The 19,388-nt window shown below is 44.1% G+C and overlaps 1 protein-coding gene across 1 annotated transcript in view; it reads left to right on the forward strand.

Annotated features, from left to right (window-relative positions):
• Positions 1–19,388, forward strand: part of LOC115136717 (neural cell adhesion molecule 1-like) — a 124,911-nt gene that overhangs the window by 100,227 nt on the left and 5,296 nt on the right. The window contains 8 exon segments of the mRNA XM_065024431.1: positions 11–198; positions 592–688; positions 833–1,003; positions 1,783–1,911; positions 5,442–5,566; positions 6,599–6,779; positions 18,171–18,363; positions 18,834–18,950. Coding sequence (XP_064880503.1) covers positions 11–198; positions 592–688; positions 833–1,003; positions 1,783–1,911; positions 5,442–5,566; positions 6,599–6,779; positions 18,171–18,363; positions 18,834–18,950 — 1,201 coding nt within the window.

Raw genomic sequence — 19,388 nt, forward strand, 5'->3', positions numbered from 1 at the left:
TCCTCCATAGATGCCCCTAAGATCCAGGGCTCAGTGACAGTGTATACCTGGGAGGGGAATGCAGCTAACATCAGCTGTGAGGTCCTGGCCCACCCCAGTGACGTGTCCATGCTGTGGCTGAGAGACGGGTTTCAGCTTCCCAACGCTAACGTCACCAAAGCCAAGGTTTTCCAGAGCCCCACAGCCAGCTACCTGGAGGTAGAGACCCACTCAAATACACACACACTCGCATACACATAGGCATACTGCGCACACACACACACACACACACACACAGATGCATGAGCACACACACATGCTTGAGCACACACACACACATGAATACACACACAGAATTAAGAACACTCTACATGTCATAAAGATTTAATGTGTGACAGCTAGTATTTGCAGGGTTCTCCCCCAGTTCCACTGTGGGGAGACTGAGTGTGTTTTCATTATTCAGTAGAGGGAAGCACAGAGACAGAGGAATACAAACAGGCATCTCTAATGGACAAACAACAGTGGAACAAACTGACTCAAGCATCTTAGTCACCTTGTGTTTGTAATGCTTTTCTGCCCACTTTCATGCATTGATTCTCTCCTCTGTTCCAGGTCACCCCAGAGTCTGAGAATGACTTTGGGAGCTACAACTGTACTGCTTCCAATGAGATGGGCACAGAATCCAAGGAGTTTCTCCTCATTCAGGCTGGTCAGTCATAATCACAATCTGTAGCTAATTATCCAAAATCGTCATGCTTCTATATTGTGAATCTAATATTTAATGCCGTCATCGAATGAAATGTACTGTAGTTCTCTAATGAGTACCTTTATGTGTGATTCCTCTCCTCTCTAGATGTCCCGTCAGCCCCGTCCCTCGGGGGGGTGGAGCCGTTCTCCAGCTCAGCCAGGGTGGAGTTCCAGGAGCCTGACGCCACCGGGGGTGTACCCGTCCTCCGGTACCGGGCTGAATGGAAGACTGTGGGCAGGGGCACCTGGGTGCAGAAGGTCTATGAGGTCCAAGGAGGTGAGTACAGGGGCACCTGGGTGCAGAAGGTCTATGAGGTCCAAGGAGGTGAGTACAGGGGCAGCTGGGTGCAGAAGGTCTATGAGATCCAAGGAGGTGAGTACAGGGGCAGCTGGGTGCAGAAGGTCTATGAGGTCCAAGGAGGTGAGTACAGGGGCAGCTGGGTGCAGAAGGTCTATGAGGTCCAAGGAGGTGAGTACAGGGGCACCTGGGTGCAGAAGGTCTATGAGGTCCAAGGAGGTGAGTACAGGGGCACCTGGGTGCAGAAGGTCTATGAGGTCCAAGGAGGTGAGTACAGGGGCAGCTGGGTGCAGAAGGTCTATGAGGTCCAAGGAGGTGAGTACAGGGGCACCTGGGTGCAGAAGGTCTATGAGGTCCAAGGAGGTGAGTACAGGGGCAGCTGGGTGCAGAAGGTCTATGAGGTCCAAGGAGGTGAGAACAGGGGCAGGACGGGGGTGCTACGAGGGTAAAGAGAGAGGGATGTGAGGGATAAAAAAAGGACGGGGGTGCTACGAGGGTAAAGAGAGAGGGATGTGAGGGATAAAAAAAAGGAAATGTGCTTCTTTATGTTTATTTTTCTCATTCATTGGCCTTTTTTAAATGAAACATCTGTCCTATATAATAATTTAGCTAGTTGGATTTACCCTCTAATGAGGAAAAAAAGCTAATGTTGTTGTCTGTAATCATTGCATCCCTGTTACTTGTCAAATGGATATTTCTGTCTGAGTGCAGTTTGTTGTGGATTTGTCAGTAATTGTGATTCTCACTTGTATACTCAGGAACTCTGAGTGAAGTTACCATCATAGGCCTGAAGCCTGAGACCAACTATGAGGTGAAGATGTTAGCCATCAACGGCAAGGGAGAGGGTGAAACTAGCCCCGCTCTGGTCTTCAAGACAGAGCCTGTCCGTAAGTCACACTTAACACCTCCTTTCTCACCTCCCCAACAACCACCTTGCCACTGCCCATTGCACTTCCTCATTAGAATGAATCAATACATTCAGCCCTGTTGATACAGTCTGTTTGTCAGCTCCACCATAGACATATTGGTCAGCACTGACTTAGAACCTTCAGATCAAACATATTTGCCCTATGCTGTGCTTGTAAATCTAGGAAGAAGCTTTTACTGCACAACTGGCTTGATTTCTCACTGCTAGGATGATGAGACAACCCTTGATCTCTCTCTCTCTCTCTCTCCCTCTCTCTCTCTCTCTCTCTCTCTCTCCTCTCTCCCTCTCTCTCTCTCTCTGTCTCTGTCTCTCTCTCTCTCTCTCCTTCTCTCTCTCTCCTTCTTGCTCTCTCTCTCTCCTTGCTCTCTCCTTCTTGCTCTCTCTCTCTCTCTCTCTCTCTCTGTCTCTCTCTCTCCTTCTTGCTCTCTCCTTCTTGCTCTCTCTCTCTCTCTCTCTCTCTGTCTCTCTCTCCTTCTTGCTCTCTCCTTCTTGCTCTCCTTCTTGCTCTCTCTCTCTCTCTCTCTCTGTCTCTCTCTCCTCCTTCTTGCTCTCTCCTTCTTGCTCTCTCTCTCTCTCTCTCTCTCTCTCTCTCTCTCTCTTTCTCTCTCTCTCTCTCTCTCCTTCTTGCTCTCTCTTTCTCCCTCTCTCTCTCTCTCTCTCTCTCTCTCTCTCTCTCTCTCTCTCTCTCTCTCTCTCTGTCTCTCTCTCTCTTTCTCCCCCTCTCTCTCTCTTTCTCCCCCTCTCTCTCTCTCTCTCTCTCTCTCTCTCTCTCTCTCTCTCTCTCTCTCTCTCCTTACCCTTGATCGCCCCCTGTTGGTTGTAAATGTCACTGGAAGTGGAACGTCTGCCCACTCCTAACTCAGGAATATTATGCCATGCACTGCATATGTAGAGTTGAACTGATCGTTTGGTATCCGAGGACATTCTGATTGGTTGATGCTGCTATCATAAAGCCTTGATAGTTTATTTTCTTTCTTTTTTGTCACACTCTTGTTGTGTAGTTTTCTGTTTATTCATTTTCTCTCATCTGTTTTTCTGTTGGACCGCTCAGGTTATTCTTACACAAGTAAGTGCCTCATCATCATACACACTCACTCTGAGTATTAGTTTGAACTTTGGACAAACTTTCTAAGTGTTTGCAAAACAGTCTGTCTCCAGTAAAACGGTCTAGTCTATTTATACAGTCAGTGGATTTCATGTGGCTTTCATTTGCCTCTCCGTTTTCCATTGAGATTTGGCATGAAATATTGTTTCATGTTTCTTTTGCTTTCTGTTCTCTCAATTTCACCTAAATAGTTGAATACCTTTAATCTGCAGGAATATTATATTGCAGATAACAGATTTGTACGGACATACTAACAATTTGTATATATATATATATATATGACTTCTTAGATGGCATTTTTCATTTTTTCACTGAGGACTCAGGTTTGTTATGCGGTTATTAGGGATTACGCCAAAGATCGTAGTTATTATGAGTAGTTAGTATGTGACTTAGACTCTGTTATACCAAGACAAATAGCCTAGAACACCCCCTATTACCTGCTGCTCTTCTTACTGAACAGTACCTACAGTAAGAAGCTATGGTCATTTACTGATACAACTTAACTCTCCCCAAATATTCTTGTGTTGTCGTGTCATGTGTAGGTTGTACATGTACAGCTGATACTACAATGTCCGTCAGTATTAGCAATACTAAGTAGTATTAGGAATATGTCTGTGTTTTTGTCCCCTTTTTCAATGCTGCTGTTTTCTGTCAGTATTTCCAATATGTATGTCTTTGTTGGAAATACCGCAGCGTTTCCTCTGTTGTCAATCATTTTGTCTTGCAGGAGAAGGATGGTTTGGGATGTACCCTTTTCCATTTATTACCATATTTTGAAAGTTATTTTATTTGAAATGACTGTAAATCTAGAGCATTAGCCACAGTAGCTGAAGTCATCATTTCTCTCAGAGGAAAACCTGTCATTTGTCCCTGCTTGTGTTTTCAGTGTTGTCAAAAGTTCACTGTTGTTTTGTGTTAGTCTTCAGTCTCTGTTTTGTTTAATTTTGTCTTCAAGTCTTATAACTGTGTTTTTCCTGTCCATGTTTACGTTGTCTATTTTTATATCTTTCATGTTTCCACTTTCCTTTCAACCAATCACGTGCGTGCGTTTCATGTGACTGTCATCATGTGGCTTGCATGGCGCTGATGATGTCATCACACTGCAGAAGGTAACTTTTCGTTCCCAACTTTCATCAGAAGAATCTTCGTTTTACTGGAGAGTCATTCATAACACAAATACTAAATGTCCCAATTCAATAACGTCCCATTTATTTCCATTTATTTTCCATCTTGTTAACCCATCATGTGTAGCCATTCACCTGTCGAGACTGATTGTAGCTCCCTGTAACTGTCAGTTATTTAGCAAGGAAGTGTTCCTACTGTAACTCCTCTCAGTACTGTGAATGATGTTCCTTGACTGACCTGCAGAGTTGTTAGCTCAGTGATATATTTGACTGGATTCTCTATCCACAATACTCATTTGTGTTAGCTACTATATATATCTGCAGAAATCCACTGTATTTCATTTTGTGCCACTCCCAAAAAAATCCTTCCTGCTTTGAACAAAGCAGGCCTTTTTTCAACTCGAACAAGTACAATTAAAATATGAGCCTGTCGTAAATGATTTGATCCTAAGCAAGTTTGTGATCTCAGAAGTGCATGTCATCCTCTCCTATGAGCGTGGACTTTTCACCCAACTTATCTAGCAGTAATTATTGACTTGCAAGGCATTTGTAAAGTAAAATTGGCTTCTACCTATTTTTTTGAATATCATTAGGCCACTGACTTAGATCTAAATCAATTTCCCTGAAACTAGCTCTGATAGTCTTACATTTTGTCTCAATTAACTTCCTTCTTATGCGCCCCCCTATTCCCACTTTTCCTGTTTAGTGTGCTGGATGTTTGTTTCAGTGGCGATCACTCTCACAGATTGTAATGGGAGTTATTCATCCGAATAACGTATTTATTCATTCATTCAACAAACAAATACACCTTCTGATATAACTTTGAATTTATCCCAACAATTTCACCGATTTATCACATTGTAATAACGTTTTTGCACTAACCCTCATTTGTCCCTCTCAAGTAGTTTACAGTGTACAAACATCCCCCCTAACGGCTGTGTCCTGACCAATCATGTGTAATTGCTGTATAAATGCTACTTTCACTTTAGCACTCCACAGTAGTCTCACAGCTTGTTCATGAGCACTTTTAGTTGGAGAGGCAGACAAGTGCCTCTGGTAAAACAGTATGGAGGAATGGTGCCATCTGGAGAAGACTAGGACAGAATATTAACAGCTTTCTTCACGTCTTTGAAACAGGTTTAGGAGAAACCAGTTAAGGGTTTAACAGCAGCTGCTGACCAGCTGTAATACATTCTACGTCTTCAGAATGACCACTTCAGCTCACCAACTAACCTTGATATCACTCATGTGTTTGTTTAGGGGAACCTGAACCGCCTAAGCTGGAGGGAACACTTCAAACCAAAGGCAACTCCCTCAAAGTCAACTGGATCAAGCAGGACGATGGAGGCTCACCCATCACACACTACCTAGTCCGCTATAAACCAGTGAGTACTGCTACTACCTAGTCCGCTAAACCAGTGAGTACTGCTACTACCTAGTCTGCTATAAACCAGTGAGTACTGCTACTACCTAGTCTGCCATGAACCGGTGAGTCCTGCTACTACCTAGTCTGCTATAAACCGGTGAGTCCTGCTACTACCTAGTCTGCTATAAACCGGTGAGTCCTGCTACTATCTAGTCTGCTATAAACCAGTAAGTACTCACACTACCTAGTCTGCTATAAACCAGTAAGTACTCACACTACCTAGTCTGCTATAAACCAGTGAGTACTCACACTACCTAGTCTGCTATAAACCAGTGAGTATTACTACTACATAGTCCGCCATAAACTGGTGAGTACTCACAATACCTAGTCCGCTATAAAGCAGTGAGTACTCACAGTACCTAGTTCACTATAAACCAGTGAGTACTCATACTACCTAGTCCGCAATAAACCAGCGAGTACTCACAATACTTAGTCAGCTATAAACCAGTGTGTACTCACACTACCTAGTCTGCTATAAACCAGTGAGTACTACCACTACTACCTAGTTTGTTATAAACCAGTGAGTACTCACAATACCTAGTCTGCTATAAACCAGTGAGTACTCACACTACCTAGTCAGCTATAAACCAGTGAGTACTCACAATACCTAGTCTGCTATAAACCAGTGAGTACTCACAATACCTAGTCTGCTATAAACCAGTGAGTACTCACACTACTTAGTCTGCTATAAACCAGTGAGTACTGCTACTACCTAGTCTGCTCTAAACCAGTGAGTACTCACACTACCTAGTCCGCTATAAACCAGTGAATACTCACAATACCTACAGTAGTCTGCTATAAACCAGTGGGTTTGGGGCACTGTACAAAGCACCATAGACAGTTGTAGACAATGTGCATTCTTATATGCAAAAAAATTATGCTTATGTACCCATGTCCTTTCAAGGAATACATTCCTAAAAGAGGCTGTCAGATACTGTATTGTATCATTTTTGTATCATCAAGTTGACCATGGATTGTGTGTGTCCTTTAGAAGCATCAGACCGACTGGAAGCCAGAGATCCGGCTGCCCAGTGGCAGTGAGTATGTGGTTCTGAGCGGACTGGAGTGGAACACAGAGTATGATGTGTTTGTGGTGGCAGAGAACCAGCAGGGGAAGTCCCAACCTGGAACCTTGACCTTCAGAACCTCTCCAGAACCCGCTGCCATTCCAGGTACCCACACCGTGCACAGGGCACTCACAATGGCACTGCCACACACAGCTAAGGCAGCAAACTCGATCATGTCCCAAACAGGAGCATTTTCTGTTCTCCCAACCACATACATCTGACAGTACACTTAATAAGAATTAGACGTCTAGATGTTCTCAGCAGGCAAAATTAAGAAAATAGAAAAACAAACCAGCTGTTGATCAGAGCTGTTCGTGGGTGTTCACTGTGCAGCAGGAAATGTTCGAACTAGAACTCCATTAGTCCCAGAGGGTATGTGAAGAAGGTATTGTCTGTCCCAGAGGGTATGTGAAGAAGGTATTGTCTGTCCCAGAGGGTATGTGAAGAAGGTATTGTCTGTCCCAGAGGGTATGTGAAGAAGGTATTGTCTGTCCCAGAGGGTATGTGAAGAAGGTATTGTCTGACCCAGAGGGTATGTGAAGAAGGTATTGTCTGTCCCAGAGGGTATGTGAAGAAGGTATTGTCTGTCCCAGAGGGTATGTGAAGAAGGTATTGTCTGTCCCAGAGGGTATGTGAAGAAGGTATTGTCTGTCCCAGAGGGTATGTGAAGAAGGTATTGTCTGTCCCAGAGGGTATGTGAAGAAGGTATTGTCTGTCCCAGAGGGTATGTGAAGAAGGTATTGTCTGACCCAGAGGGTATGTGAAGAAGGTATTGTCTGTCCCAGAGGGTATGTGAAGAAGGTATTGTCTGTACCAGAGGGTATGTGAAGAAGGTATTGTCTGTCCCAGAGGGTATGTGAAGAAGGTATTGTCTGTCCCAGAGGGTATGTTAAGAAGGTATTGTCTGTCCCAGAGGGTATGTGAAGAAGGTATTGTCTGTCCCAAAGGGTATGTGAAGAAGGTATTGTCTGACCCAGAGGGTATGTGAAGAAGGTATTGTCTGTCCCAGAGGGTATGTGAAGAAGGTATTGTCTGACCCAGAGGGTATGTGAAGAAGGTATTGTCTGTCCCAGAGGGTATGTGAAGAAGGTATTGTCTGTCCCAGAGGGTATGTGAAGAAGGTATTGTCTGACCCAGAGGGTATGTGAAGAAGGTATTGTCTGTCCCAGAGGGTATGTGAAGAAGGTATTGTCTGTCCCAGAGGGTATGTGAAGAAGGTATTGTCTGTCCCAGAGGGTATGTGAAGAAGGTATTGTCTGTCCCAGAGGGTATGTGAAGAAGGTATTGTCTGTCCCAGAGGGTATGTGAAGAAGGTATTGTCTGTCCCAGAGGGTATGTGAAGAAGGTATTGTCTGTCCCAGAGGGTATGTGAAGAAGGTATTGTCTGTCCCAGAAGGGTATGTGAAGAAGGTATTGTCTGTCCCAGAGGGTATGTGAAGAAGGTATTGTCTGTCCCAGAGGGTATGTGAAGAAGGTATTGTCTGTCCCAGATGGTATATGAAGAAGGTATTGTCTGTCCCAGAGGGTATGTGAAGAAGGTATTGTCTGTCCCAGAGGGTATGTGAAGAAGGTATTGTCTGACCCAGAGGGTATGTGAAGAAGGTATTGTCTGTCCCAGAGGGTATGTGAAGAAGGTATTGTCTGTCCCAGAGGGTATGTGAAGAAGGTATTGTCTGTCCCAGAGGGTATGTGAAGAAGGTATTGTCTGTCCCAGAGGGTATGTGAAGAAGGTATTGTCTGTCCCAGAGGGTATGTGAAGAAGGTATTGTCTGTCCCAGAGGGTATGTGAAGAAGGTATTGTCTGTCCCAGATGGTATATGAAGAAGGTATTGTCTGTCCCAGAGGGTATGTGAAGAAGGTATTGTCTGTCCCAGAGGGTATGTGAAGAAGGTATTGTCTGTCCCAGAGGGTATGTGAAGAAGGTATTGTCTGACCCAGAGGGTATGTGAAGAAGGTATTGTCTGTCCCAGAGGGTATGTGAAGAAGGTATTGTCTGTCCCAGAGGGTATATGAAGAAGGTATTGTCTGTCCCAGAGGGTATGTGAAGAAGGTATTGTGTGACCCAGAGGGTATGTGAAGAAGGTATTGTCTGTCCCAGAGGGTATGTGAAGAAGGTATTGTCTGTCCCAGAGGGTATGTGAAGAAGGTATTGTCTGTCCCAGAGGGTATGTGAAGAAGGTATTTTTGTCTGCGAGGACCACCCAAACTAACACTTATTTTTGACCATGTCCAGAGTTTGTTTTTAACAGTTTATTTTTTGTGATGTTGGCATACATCGCACAATTTGTTTCTAATTTCCAATCTGTTAGATTTAAACTCCTTCACCGAAGTTGTGTGTGACACACTGTATGAGTTTGCCTTCTCAGTGTTATAACAGGCTGCCTCCGCTATGGACAAATGCTATCCTCCTACAGTGATGGGTACAGTATGTAGATGGATGGTCTATCCTGCTACAGTGATGGGTACAGTATGTAGATGGATGGTCTATCCTGCTACAGTGATGGGTACAGTATGTAGATGGATGGTCTATCCTGCTACAGTGATGGGTACACTATGTAGATGGATGGTCTATCCTGCTACAGTGATGGGTACAGTATGTAGATGGATGGTCTATCCTGCTACAGTGATGGGTACAGTATGTAGATGGATGGTCTATCCTGCTACAGTGATGGGTACAGTATGTAGATGGATGGTCTATCATGCTACAGTAATGGGTACAGTATGTTGATGGATGGTCTATCCTGCTACAGTGATGGGTTCAGTATGTAGATGGATGGTCTATCCTGCTACAGTAATGGGTACAGTATGTTGATGGATGGTCTATCCTGCTACAGTGATGGCTACAGTATGTTGATGGATGGTCTATACTGCTACAGTGATGGCTACAGTATGTAGATGGATGGTCTATCCTGCTACAGTGATGGGTACAGTATGTAGATGGATGGTCTATCCTGCTACAGTAATGGGTACAGTATGTTGATGGATGGTCTATCCTGCTACAGTGATGGGTACAGTATGTAGATGGATGGTCTATCCTGCTACAGTGATGGGTACAGTATGTAGATGGATGGTCTATCCTGCTACAGTGATGGGTACAGTATGTAGATGGATGGTCTATCCTGCTACAGTGATGGGTACAGTATGTTGATGGATGGTCTATCCTGCTACAGTGATGGGTACAGTATGTAGATGGATGGTCTATCCTGCTACAGTGATGGGTACAGTATGTAGATGGATGGTCTATCCTGCTACAGTGATGGGTACAGTATGTAGATGGATGGTCTATCCTGCTACAGTGATGGCTACAGTATGTAGATGGATGGTCTATCCTGCTACAGTGATGGGTACAGTATGTAGATGGATGGCCTATCCTGCTACAGTAATGGGTACAGTATGTAGGTGGATGGTCTATCCTGCTACAGTGATGGGTACAGTATGTAGATGGATGGTCTATCCTGCTACAGTAATGGGTACAGTATGTTGATGGATGGTCTATCCTGCTACAGTGATGGGTACAGTATGTAGATGGATGGTCTATCCTGTTACAGTGATGGGTACAGTATGTTGATGGATGGTCTATCCTGCTACAGTGATGGGTACAGTATGTAGATGGTTGGTCTATCCTGCTACAGTGATGGGTACAGTATGTAGATGGATGGTCTATCCTGCTACAGTGATGGGTACAGTATGTAGATGGATGGTCTATCCTGCTACAGTGATGGGTACAGTATGTAGATGGATGGTCTATCATGCTACAGTGATGGGTACAGTATGTAGATGGATGGTCTATCCTGCTACAGTGATGGGTACAGTATGTAGATGGATGGTCTATCCTGCTACAGTGATGGGTACAGTATGTAGATGGATGGTCTATCCTGCTACAGTGATGGGTACAGTATGTAGATGGATGGTCTATCCTGCTACAGTGATGGGTACAGTATGTAGATGGATGGTCTATCCTACTACAGTGATGGGTACAGTATGTAGATGGATGGTCTATCCTGTTACAGTGATGGCTACAGTATGTAGATGGATGGTCTATCCTGCTACAGTGATGGGTACAGTATGTAGATGGATGGTCTATCATGCTACAGTGATGGCTACAGTATGTAGATGGATGGTCTATCCTGCTACAGTGATGGGTACAGTATGTAGATGGATGGTCTATCCTACTACAGTGATGGGTACAGTATGTAGATGGATGGTCTATCCTGCTACAGTGATGGCTACAGTATGTAGATGGATGGTCTATCCCTGCTACAGTGATGGGTACAGTATGTAGATGGATGGTCTATCCTGCTACAGTGATGGGTACAGTATGTAGATGGATGGTCTATCCTGCTACAGTGATGGGTACAGTATGTAGATGGATGGTCTATCCTGCTACAGTGATGGGTACAGTATATAGATGGATGGTCTATCCTGCTACAGTGATGGGTACAGTATGTAGATGGATGGTCTATCCTGCTATAGTGATGGGTACAGTATGTAGATGGATGGTCTATCCTGCTACAGTGATGGGTACAGTATGTAGATGGATGGTCTATCCTGCTACAGTGATGGGTACAGTATGTAGATGGTTGGTCTATCCTACTACAGTGATGGGTACAGTATGTAGATGGATGGTCTATCCTGCTACAGTGATGGCTACAGTATGTAGATGGATGGTCTATCCCTGCTACAGTGATGGGTACAGTATGTAGATGGATGGTCTATCCTGCTACAGTGATGGGTACAGTATGTAGATGGATGGTCTATCCTGCTACAGTGATGGGTACAGTATGTAGATGGATGGTCTATCCTGCTACAGTGATGGGTACAGTATATAGATGGATGGTCTATCCTGCTACAGTGATGGGTACAGTATGTAGATGGATGGTCTATCCTGCTATAGTGATGGGTACAGTATGTAGATGGATGGTCTATCCTGCTACAGTGATGGGTACAGTATGTAGATGGATGGTCTATCCTGCTACAGTGATGGGTACAGTATGTAGATGGATGGTCTATCATGCTACAGTGATGGCTACAGTATGTAGATGGATGGTCTATCCCTGCTACAGTGATGGGTACAGTATGTAGATGGATGGTCTATCCTGCTACAGTGATGGGTACAGTATGTAGATGGATGGTCTATCCTGCTACAGTGATGGGTACAGTATGTAGATGGATGGTCTATCCTGCTACAGTGATGGGTACAGTATATAGATGGATGGTCTATCCTGCTACAGTGATGGGTACAGTATGTAGATGGATGGTCTATCCTGCTATAGTGATGGGTACAGTATGTAGATGGATGGTCTATCCTGCTACAGTGATGGGTACAGTATGTAGATGGATGGTCTATCCTGCTACAGTGATGGGTACAGTATGTAGATGGATGGTCTATCATGCTACAGTGATGGGTACAGTATGTAGATGGATGGTCTATCCTGCTACAGTGATGGGTACAGTATGTAGATGGATGGTCTATCCTGCTACAGTGATGGCTACAGTATGTAGATGGATGGTCTATCCTGCTACAGTGACGGCTACAGTATGTTGATGGATGGTCTATCCTGCTACAGTGATGGGTACAGTATGTAGATGGATGGTCTATCCCTGCTACAGTGATGGGTACAGTATGTAGATGGATGGTCTATCCTACTACAGTGATGGGTACAGTATGTAGATGGATGGTCTATCCTGTTACAGTGATGGCTACAGTATGTAGATGGATGGTCTATCCTGCTACAGTGATGGGTACAGTATGTAGATGGATGGTCTATCATGCTACAGTGATGGGTACAGTATGTAGATGGATGGTCTATCCTGCTACAGTGATGGGTACAGTATGTAGATGGATGGTCTATCCTACTACAGTGATGGGTACAGTATGTAGATGGATGGTCTATCCTGCTACAGTGATGGCTACAGTATGTAGATGGATGGTCTATCCCTGCTACAGTGATGGGTACAGTATGTAGATGGATGGTCTATCCTGCTACAGTGATGGGTACAGTATGTAGATGGATGGTCTATCCTGCTACAGTGATGGGTACAGTATGTAGATGGATGGTCTATCCTGCTACAGTGATGGGTACAGTATATAGATGGATGGTCTATCCTGCTACAGTGATGGGTACAGTATGTAGATGGATGGTCTATCCTGCTACAGTGATGGGTACACTATGTAGATGGATGGTCTATCCTGCTACAGTGATGGGTACAGTATGTAGATGGATGGTCTATCCTGCTACAGTGACGGCTACAGTATGTAGATGGATGGTCTATCCTGCTACAGTGATGGGCTACAGTATGTTGATGGATGGTCTATCCTGCTACAGTGATGGGTACAGTATGTAGATGGATGGTCTATCCCTGCTACAGTGATGGGTACAGTATGTAGATGGATGGTCTATCCTGCTACAGTGATGGGTACAGTATGTAGATGGATGGTCTATCCTGCTACAGTGATGGGTACAGTATGTAGATGGATGGTCTATCCTGCTACAGTGATGGGTACAGTATGTAGATGGATGGTCTATCCTGCTACAGTGATGGGTACAGTATGTAGATGGATGGTCTATCCTGCTACAGTGATGGCTACAGTATGTAGATGGATGTTCTATCCTGCTACAGTGATGGGTACAGTATGTAGATGGATGGTCTATCCTGCTACAGTGATGGGTACAGTATGTAGATGGATGGTCTATCCTCCTACAGTGATGGGTACAGTATGTAGATGGATGGTCTATCCTGCTACAGGGATGGGTACAGTATGTAGATGGATGGTCTATCCTGCTACAGTGATGGGTACAGTATGTAGATGGATGGTCTATCCTCCTACAGTGATGGGTACAGTATGTAGATGGATGGTCTATCCTGCTACAGGGATGGGTACAGTATGTTGATGGACGGTCTATCCTGCTACAGGGATGGGTACAGTATGTAGATGGATGGTCTATCCTACTACAGTGATGGGTACAGTATGTAGATGGATGGTCTATCCTGCTACAGTGATGGCTACAGTATGTAGATGGATGGTCTATCCCTGCTACAGTGATGGGTACAGTATGTAGATGGATGGTCTATCCTGCTACAGTGATGGGTACAGTATGTAGATGGATGGTCTATCCTCCTACAGTGATGGGTACAGTATGTAGATGGATGGTCTATCCTGCTACAGGGATGGGTACAGTATGTAGATGGATGGTCTATCCTGCTACAGTGATGGGTACAGTATGTAGATGGATGGTCTATCCTCCTACAGTGATGGGTACAGTATGTAGATGGATGGTCTATCCTGCTACAGGGATGGGTACAGTATGTTGATGGACGGTCTATCCTGCTACAGGGATGGGTACAGTATGTAGATGGATGGTCTATCCTACTACAGTGATGGGTACAGTATGTAGATGGATGGTCTATCCTGCTACAGTGATGGCTACAGTATGTAGATGGATGGTCTATCCCTGCTACAGTGATGGGTACAGTATGTAGATGGATGGTCTATCCTGCTACAGTGATGGGTACAGTATGTAGATGGATGGTCTATCCTGCTACAGTGATGGGTACAGTATGTAGATGGATGGTCTATCCTGCTACAGTGATGGGTACAGTATATAGATGGATGGTCTATCCTGCTACAGTGATGGGTACAGTATGTAGATGGATGGTCTATCCTGCTACAGTGATGGGTACACTATGTAGATGGATGGTCTATCCTGCTACAGTGATGGGTACAGTATGTAGATGGATGGTCTATCCTGCTACAGTGATGGGTACAGTATGTAGATGGATGGTCTATCATGCTACAGTGATGGGTACAGTATGTAGATGGATGGTCTATCCTGCTACAGTGATGGGTACAGTATGTAGATGGATGGTCTATCCTGCTACAGTGACGGCTACAGTATGTAGATGGATGGTCTATCCTGCTACAGTGACGGCTACAGTATGTTGATGGATGGTCTATCCTGCTACAGTGATGGGTACAGTATGTAGATGGATGGTCTATCCCTGCTACAGTGATGGGTACAGTATGTAGATGGATGGTCTATCCTGCTACAGTGATGGGTACAGTATGTAGATGGATGGTCTATCCTGCTACAGTGATGGGTACAGTATGTAGATGGATGGTCTATCCTGCTACAGTGATGGGTACAGTATGTAGATGGATGGTCTATCCTGCTACAGTGATGGGTACAGTATGTAGATGGATGGTCTATCCTGCTACAGTGATGGCTACAGTATGTAGATGGATGTTCTATCCTGCTACAGTGATGGGTACAGTATGTAGATGGATGGTCTATCCTGCTACAGTGATGGGTACAGTATGTAGATGGATGGTCTATCCTCCTACAGTGATGGGTACAGTATGTAGATGGATGGTCTATCCTGCTACAGGGATGGGTACAGTATGTAGATGGATGGTCTATCCTGCTACAGTGATGGGTACAGTATGTAGATGGATGGTCTATCCTCCTACAGTGATGGGTACAGTATGTAGATGGATGGTCTATCCTGCTACAGGGATGGGTACAGTATGTTGATGGACGGTCTATCCTGATGGGTATGGTCTATCCTGCTACAGTGATGGGTACAGTATGTAGATGGATGGTCTATCCTCCTACAGTGATGGGTACAGTATGTAGATGGATGGTCTATCCTGCTACAGGGATGGGTACAGTATGTTGATGGACGGTCTATCCTGCTACAGGGATGGGTACAGTATGTAGATGGACGGTCTATCCTGCTACAGGGATGGGTACAGTATGTAGATGGATGGTCTATCCTGCTACAGTGATGGGTACAGTATGTAGATGGATGGTATATCCTGCTACAGTGATGGGTACAGTATGTAGATGGATGGTCTATCCTACTACAGCGATGGGTACAGTATGTAGATGGATGGTCTATCCTGCTACAGTGATGGGTACAGTATGTAGATGGATGGTCTTTGTCCGTGTGTGTGAATGCAGTCTGCTTCTACATAGTTTGGCCTTAACTGATGCAGCAGCGTTCCTGTTCCATAGCAGGTCTTAGCTAGCTGAAACTGACTGCTGACACCCACAGACACCTGTGTTGCAACACTCCACAGCTATGATGCAACCCATCTCTGCCAGGCCTCAGGCGATGCAGAGTGCTTTACTGAAACATAGCAGGACTTATCCCTCCTCCTCACTTCTCCTGTTTGTGCTTTCCTGTCTAACTCACCTCCCAGACAAACTCGCATCCCATTCACAACCGTTCAACCCCCAGTTTCCTTACTCATGGTTTGTGGCGTAGTCCTCTCTCACATGCTGTGCTTTTGCTTGAACTTGCTTTAAAGCTAGAATCCTTAGTTGCTACACACATTTTTGACTTATAAATGAATGATATATACCCATTGATTCTTGACGAATATAAATTGCCTCATGAGCTTAGTTCAACAGTTGTAAACCATCAGAACCCAAAATATATATATATATTTTACTATACGTTTGTAGACAACTTAAATGTGAAAACAGTGTTTAGCCTCAAAACATGGTTAAAACTATAATTTTGATATAATGGATGGTCAGGTCAGTCCTTGCATCCATAGCTCTGTCTATGAATTTAAGAGTGGTTGCTTTTCTCTAGGCCCATCCCTTAGATTTTTACCAAAACAGAGGCAGGGTGCCGCATTGTTATTGTTTGCGGGTTCCAGATTTAACTGCTTGTCAGTTTAAAACTACTTCTTTAACTTTAATTTTTTTCTTGATTCAGTTTTGTTTTCAAACTTGACATTGTCTCTTCTCTCTCCTCTCCTCCCTCGTCCTATTTTCCCACCCTTCTGTCCATTTCCACTCCGTTTCCCTCTCTTCATTTCCCTCCCCCTTCCCCCTCTCTCTTCCCTTGTCTCTTTATCTCTCCCAATGTCTCTGCACACTTGCCTGGTTTTGGAAACTGGTGGACTTCACTACATGAACATTTTCCTCATTACGTATTCGTCTTTTCTGAATCTGTGTCGCTTCTTTCGGTTGGTTTTGACTATATTTGGTTTGAGCAGCGACCCAGGGCTGTTCGTCTGTGACATACACTCTGATCTCCCTCGTCATGTCCATCGTAGCTGTTTTGCTGCTCTCATAGCTAGTTATATGAGGCGATGCTGGTCTCTCTCTCTCTCTCACACACACACATGGAGGAAAGAAAGCTAGCCTTTCTCTGCCCTGGCTGGCTGTCTCTCTGGATGGATGCCTAGACAGACATGTATCTCAGTGGGTGGGGGAGTAACTACAGAACAAACCAGCCCGATTGGCTGAACTAAACCAAAGGCAGTGGTATCAGCTGAGCTTGGTTCCAGATCTGTTTGTGCTGTACAGCCAATTCCTATGGTCGCTGACGACAACCATAGGAGTTGGCTATACAGGACAAACATATATGGGACTTGGCTAGTATCAGCTGTCTCTTACAGCTCAGTACTGTACCACTCTGCTCAGCGACATAGCACAGCTAGTAGTAGCACTCCAGTTGACATTAATGAACACTAGGGTATTGAATGAGTGGTAATGCTATTTTGAATACTGTGGTATAGTACTGAGTGAATGGTGGTGAGTACCAGACACTTTACGTAAAGGATGTGTATTCTTTTTTCACTACATTGTATGTACTGTAAAGATTTGTAATAACATTCATTTTTACATGGACAAAAGTATAGTCATTTAACTAACAAATAACCAAATTATAATATGCTAATATTAATATTGTTGTTTTTATGACACATTGTGTACATACATATAAGTGGTTTTGAAGCAGTTGGGAACTGCAGCAGTTGATTGTTGGTTATTGATTCCTGAACAACTACAAATGTCATTGAAAACTAGCAATTGATTTTTTAATCAAATGAAGTTGTGATTATTTTGTTCCACAACTGCATCATAAATAGACCCTGAGGTCATTATTGAATTGTTAATAGTATTTTTTTGTAAATGAAGCAGACTTTCCAGAGAGCTGACGGTCAGGTTGCTTTCTTTAGAATGGAAACTAGACAGATAATGCTAGAGATCATGTATTGTGTGGGGTAGTGACTAGCTAGTAAATGGTTGTTTACAAAAGATCTCTTGAAGCACATATTATGTATTTTCTTCAGGTGTTTTTGGTTATGACTAATATCAAATAAAGTTGATTTAATGCGTCTTAATGGGTTTGCATTTACTGGAGGGCAGGTGATTTAGATAGATGCCTTTACTGTTCCAAAGACAAGGTACAAGTCACATGTGATGTCTGTTGAGCCTTGTCAGGGAGACATTGATCTCCCAATTTGAGCACGTCAAGGTACCAGTATGCAGTTAACATCTACAAAACATTCGATTAGATGCTGTGGTATCTTGAAACTATGAAACTGTGCATGACAGGTGAGTTGTCTGTGTTTTATGAAACCATTATGTAGAAAACAGAGATATTTCCATATTCTAACAGTATGTCCACATGCATTCAGCTGTCTAACTGTGGTGCTGTATGTTCCTAGTGAGTCATGCTGTGTCTGTACTGTAGATATAGACGGGGAGTCTGCCCTCTCCACGGGCATCATGGCAGGGATCCTCATCTTGGCCTTCGTCCTGCTGCTCCTGGCTGTGGACGTCACCTGCTACTTCACAAACAAGTGTGGCCTCATCATGTGTCTGTGTGGCAAGCCAGGCAGCGGGGCCAAGGGACACAACCTAGAACAGGGCAAGGCTGCATTCATGTGAGTGTCTATTGTCTCAATATGGCACCCTGTTCTCTATATAGTGCACTTCTTTGGACCAGGGCCCGTTGGGGCGGAAGGTAGCCTTGTGGTTAGAGCGTTGGACTAGTAACCGAAAGGTTGCAAGATTGAATCCCTGAGCCGACAAGGTAAAAATCTGTCGTTCTGCCCCTGAACAAGGCAGTTAACCCACCGTTCCTAGGCCGTCATTGAAAATAAGAATTTGTTCTTAACTGACTTGCCTAGTTAAATAAAAAATAAAATAGGGAGTAAGGTGCATTTGGGATGCAGTAAGCTGAAAAAGGAGTCTGCACACTTCAATCAGATGCAATTTCACAGTTTTAATTTGCTAAACTTTGGGTCCGTAATGACCTTTGTCTAAGATTTTTCTAATTGTGTCGTCCTCATTATGCAGTAGTTCTGTGTCATGGTGTCCATGTAATCATCCCAGAATCCTCTTTGGTCCACAGAAAGGACGAGTCCAAAGAGCCGATAGTGGAAGTGAGGACAGAGGATGAGTGCACAGCCAATCACAATGCAGGAGGACCCACGGAACCCAATGAGACCACACCCCTTACAGAGCCAGAGTGAGTAAAGCTTGACATACAGACACACATACACACAGGTGCGCACATACACACACACACACACACACACACACACACACACACACATATAATTGTTAGGCTAAAGAATAGTTCACTCTTGTAAAAATCACAATATTCTTGCACAATTTTGAGTACATTGTAATGAATGTTTATGACTTCTTGAGTATAGGCAGTTGGTTTATACATATGTCTGTGATTCCTATAAGCATAGTGCACCGTCGTGTGCTCATGTGTTTATGCTTTTTGTTGAAATGTTTCTATAGTCACATTCACACTGCACTTAGCCCAGGGTTAACAAATGATTGAGTAAAAGGAGGGTTAGCTAAACCTAGGCTAGTTTTAACCCTGGTCTAACAACATGCAGTGTGAAAACCCTGTGTGTGTTGTTGTTTCCTCTGTGGTTGTTTTGGGGGGGGG

Source organism: Oncorhynchus nerka, linkage group LG11 (assembly GCF_034236695.1).
Source record: "Oncorhynchus nerka isolate Pitt River linkage group LG11, Oner_Uvic_2.0, whole genome shotgun sequence".
NCBI classification, from domain to species: Eukaryota; Metazoa; Chordata; class Actinopteri; order Salmoniformes; family Salmonidae; genus Oncorhynchus; species Oncorhynchus nerka.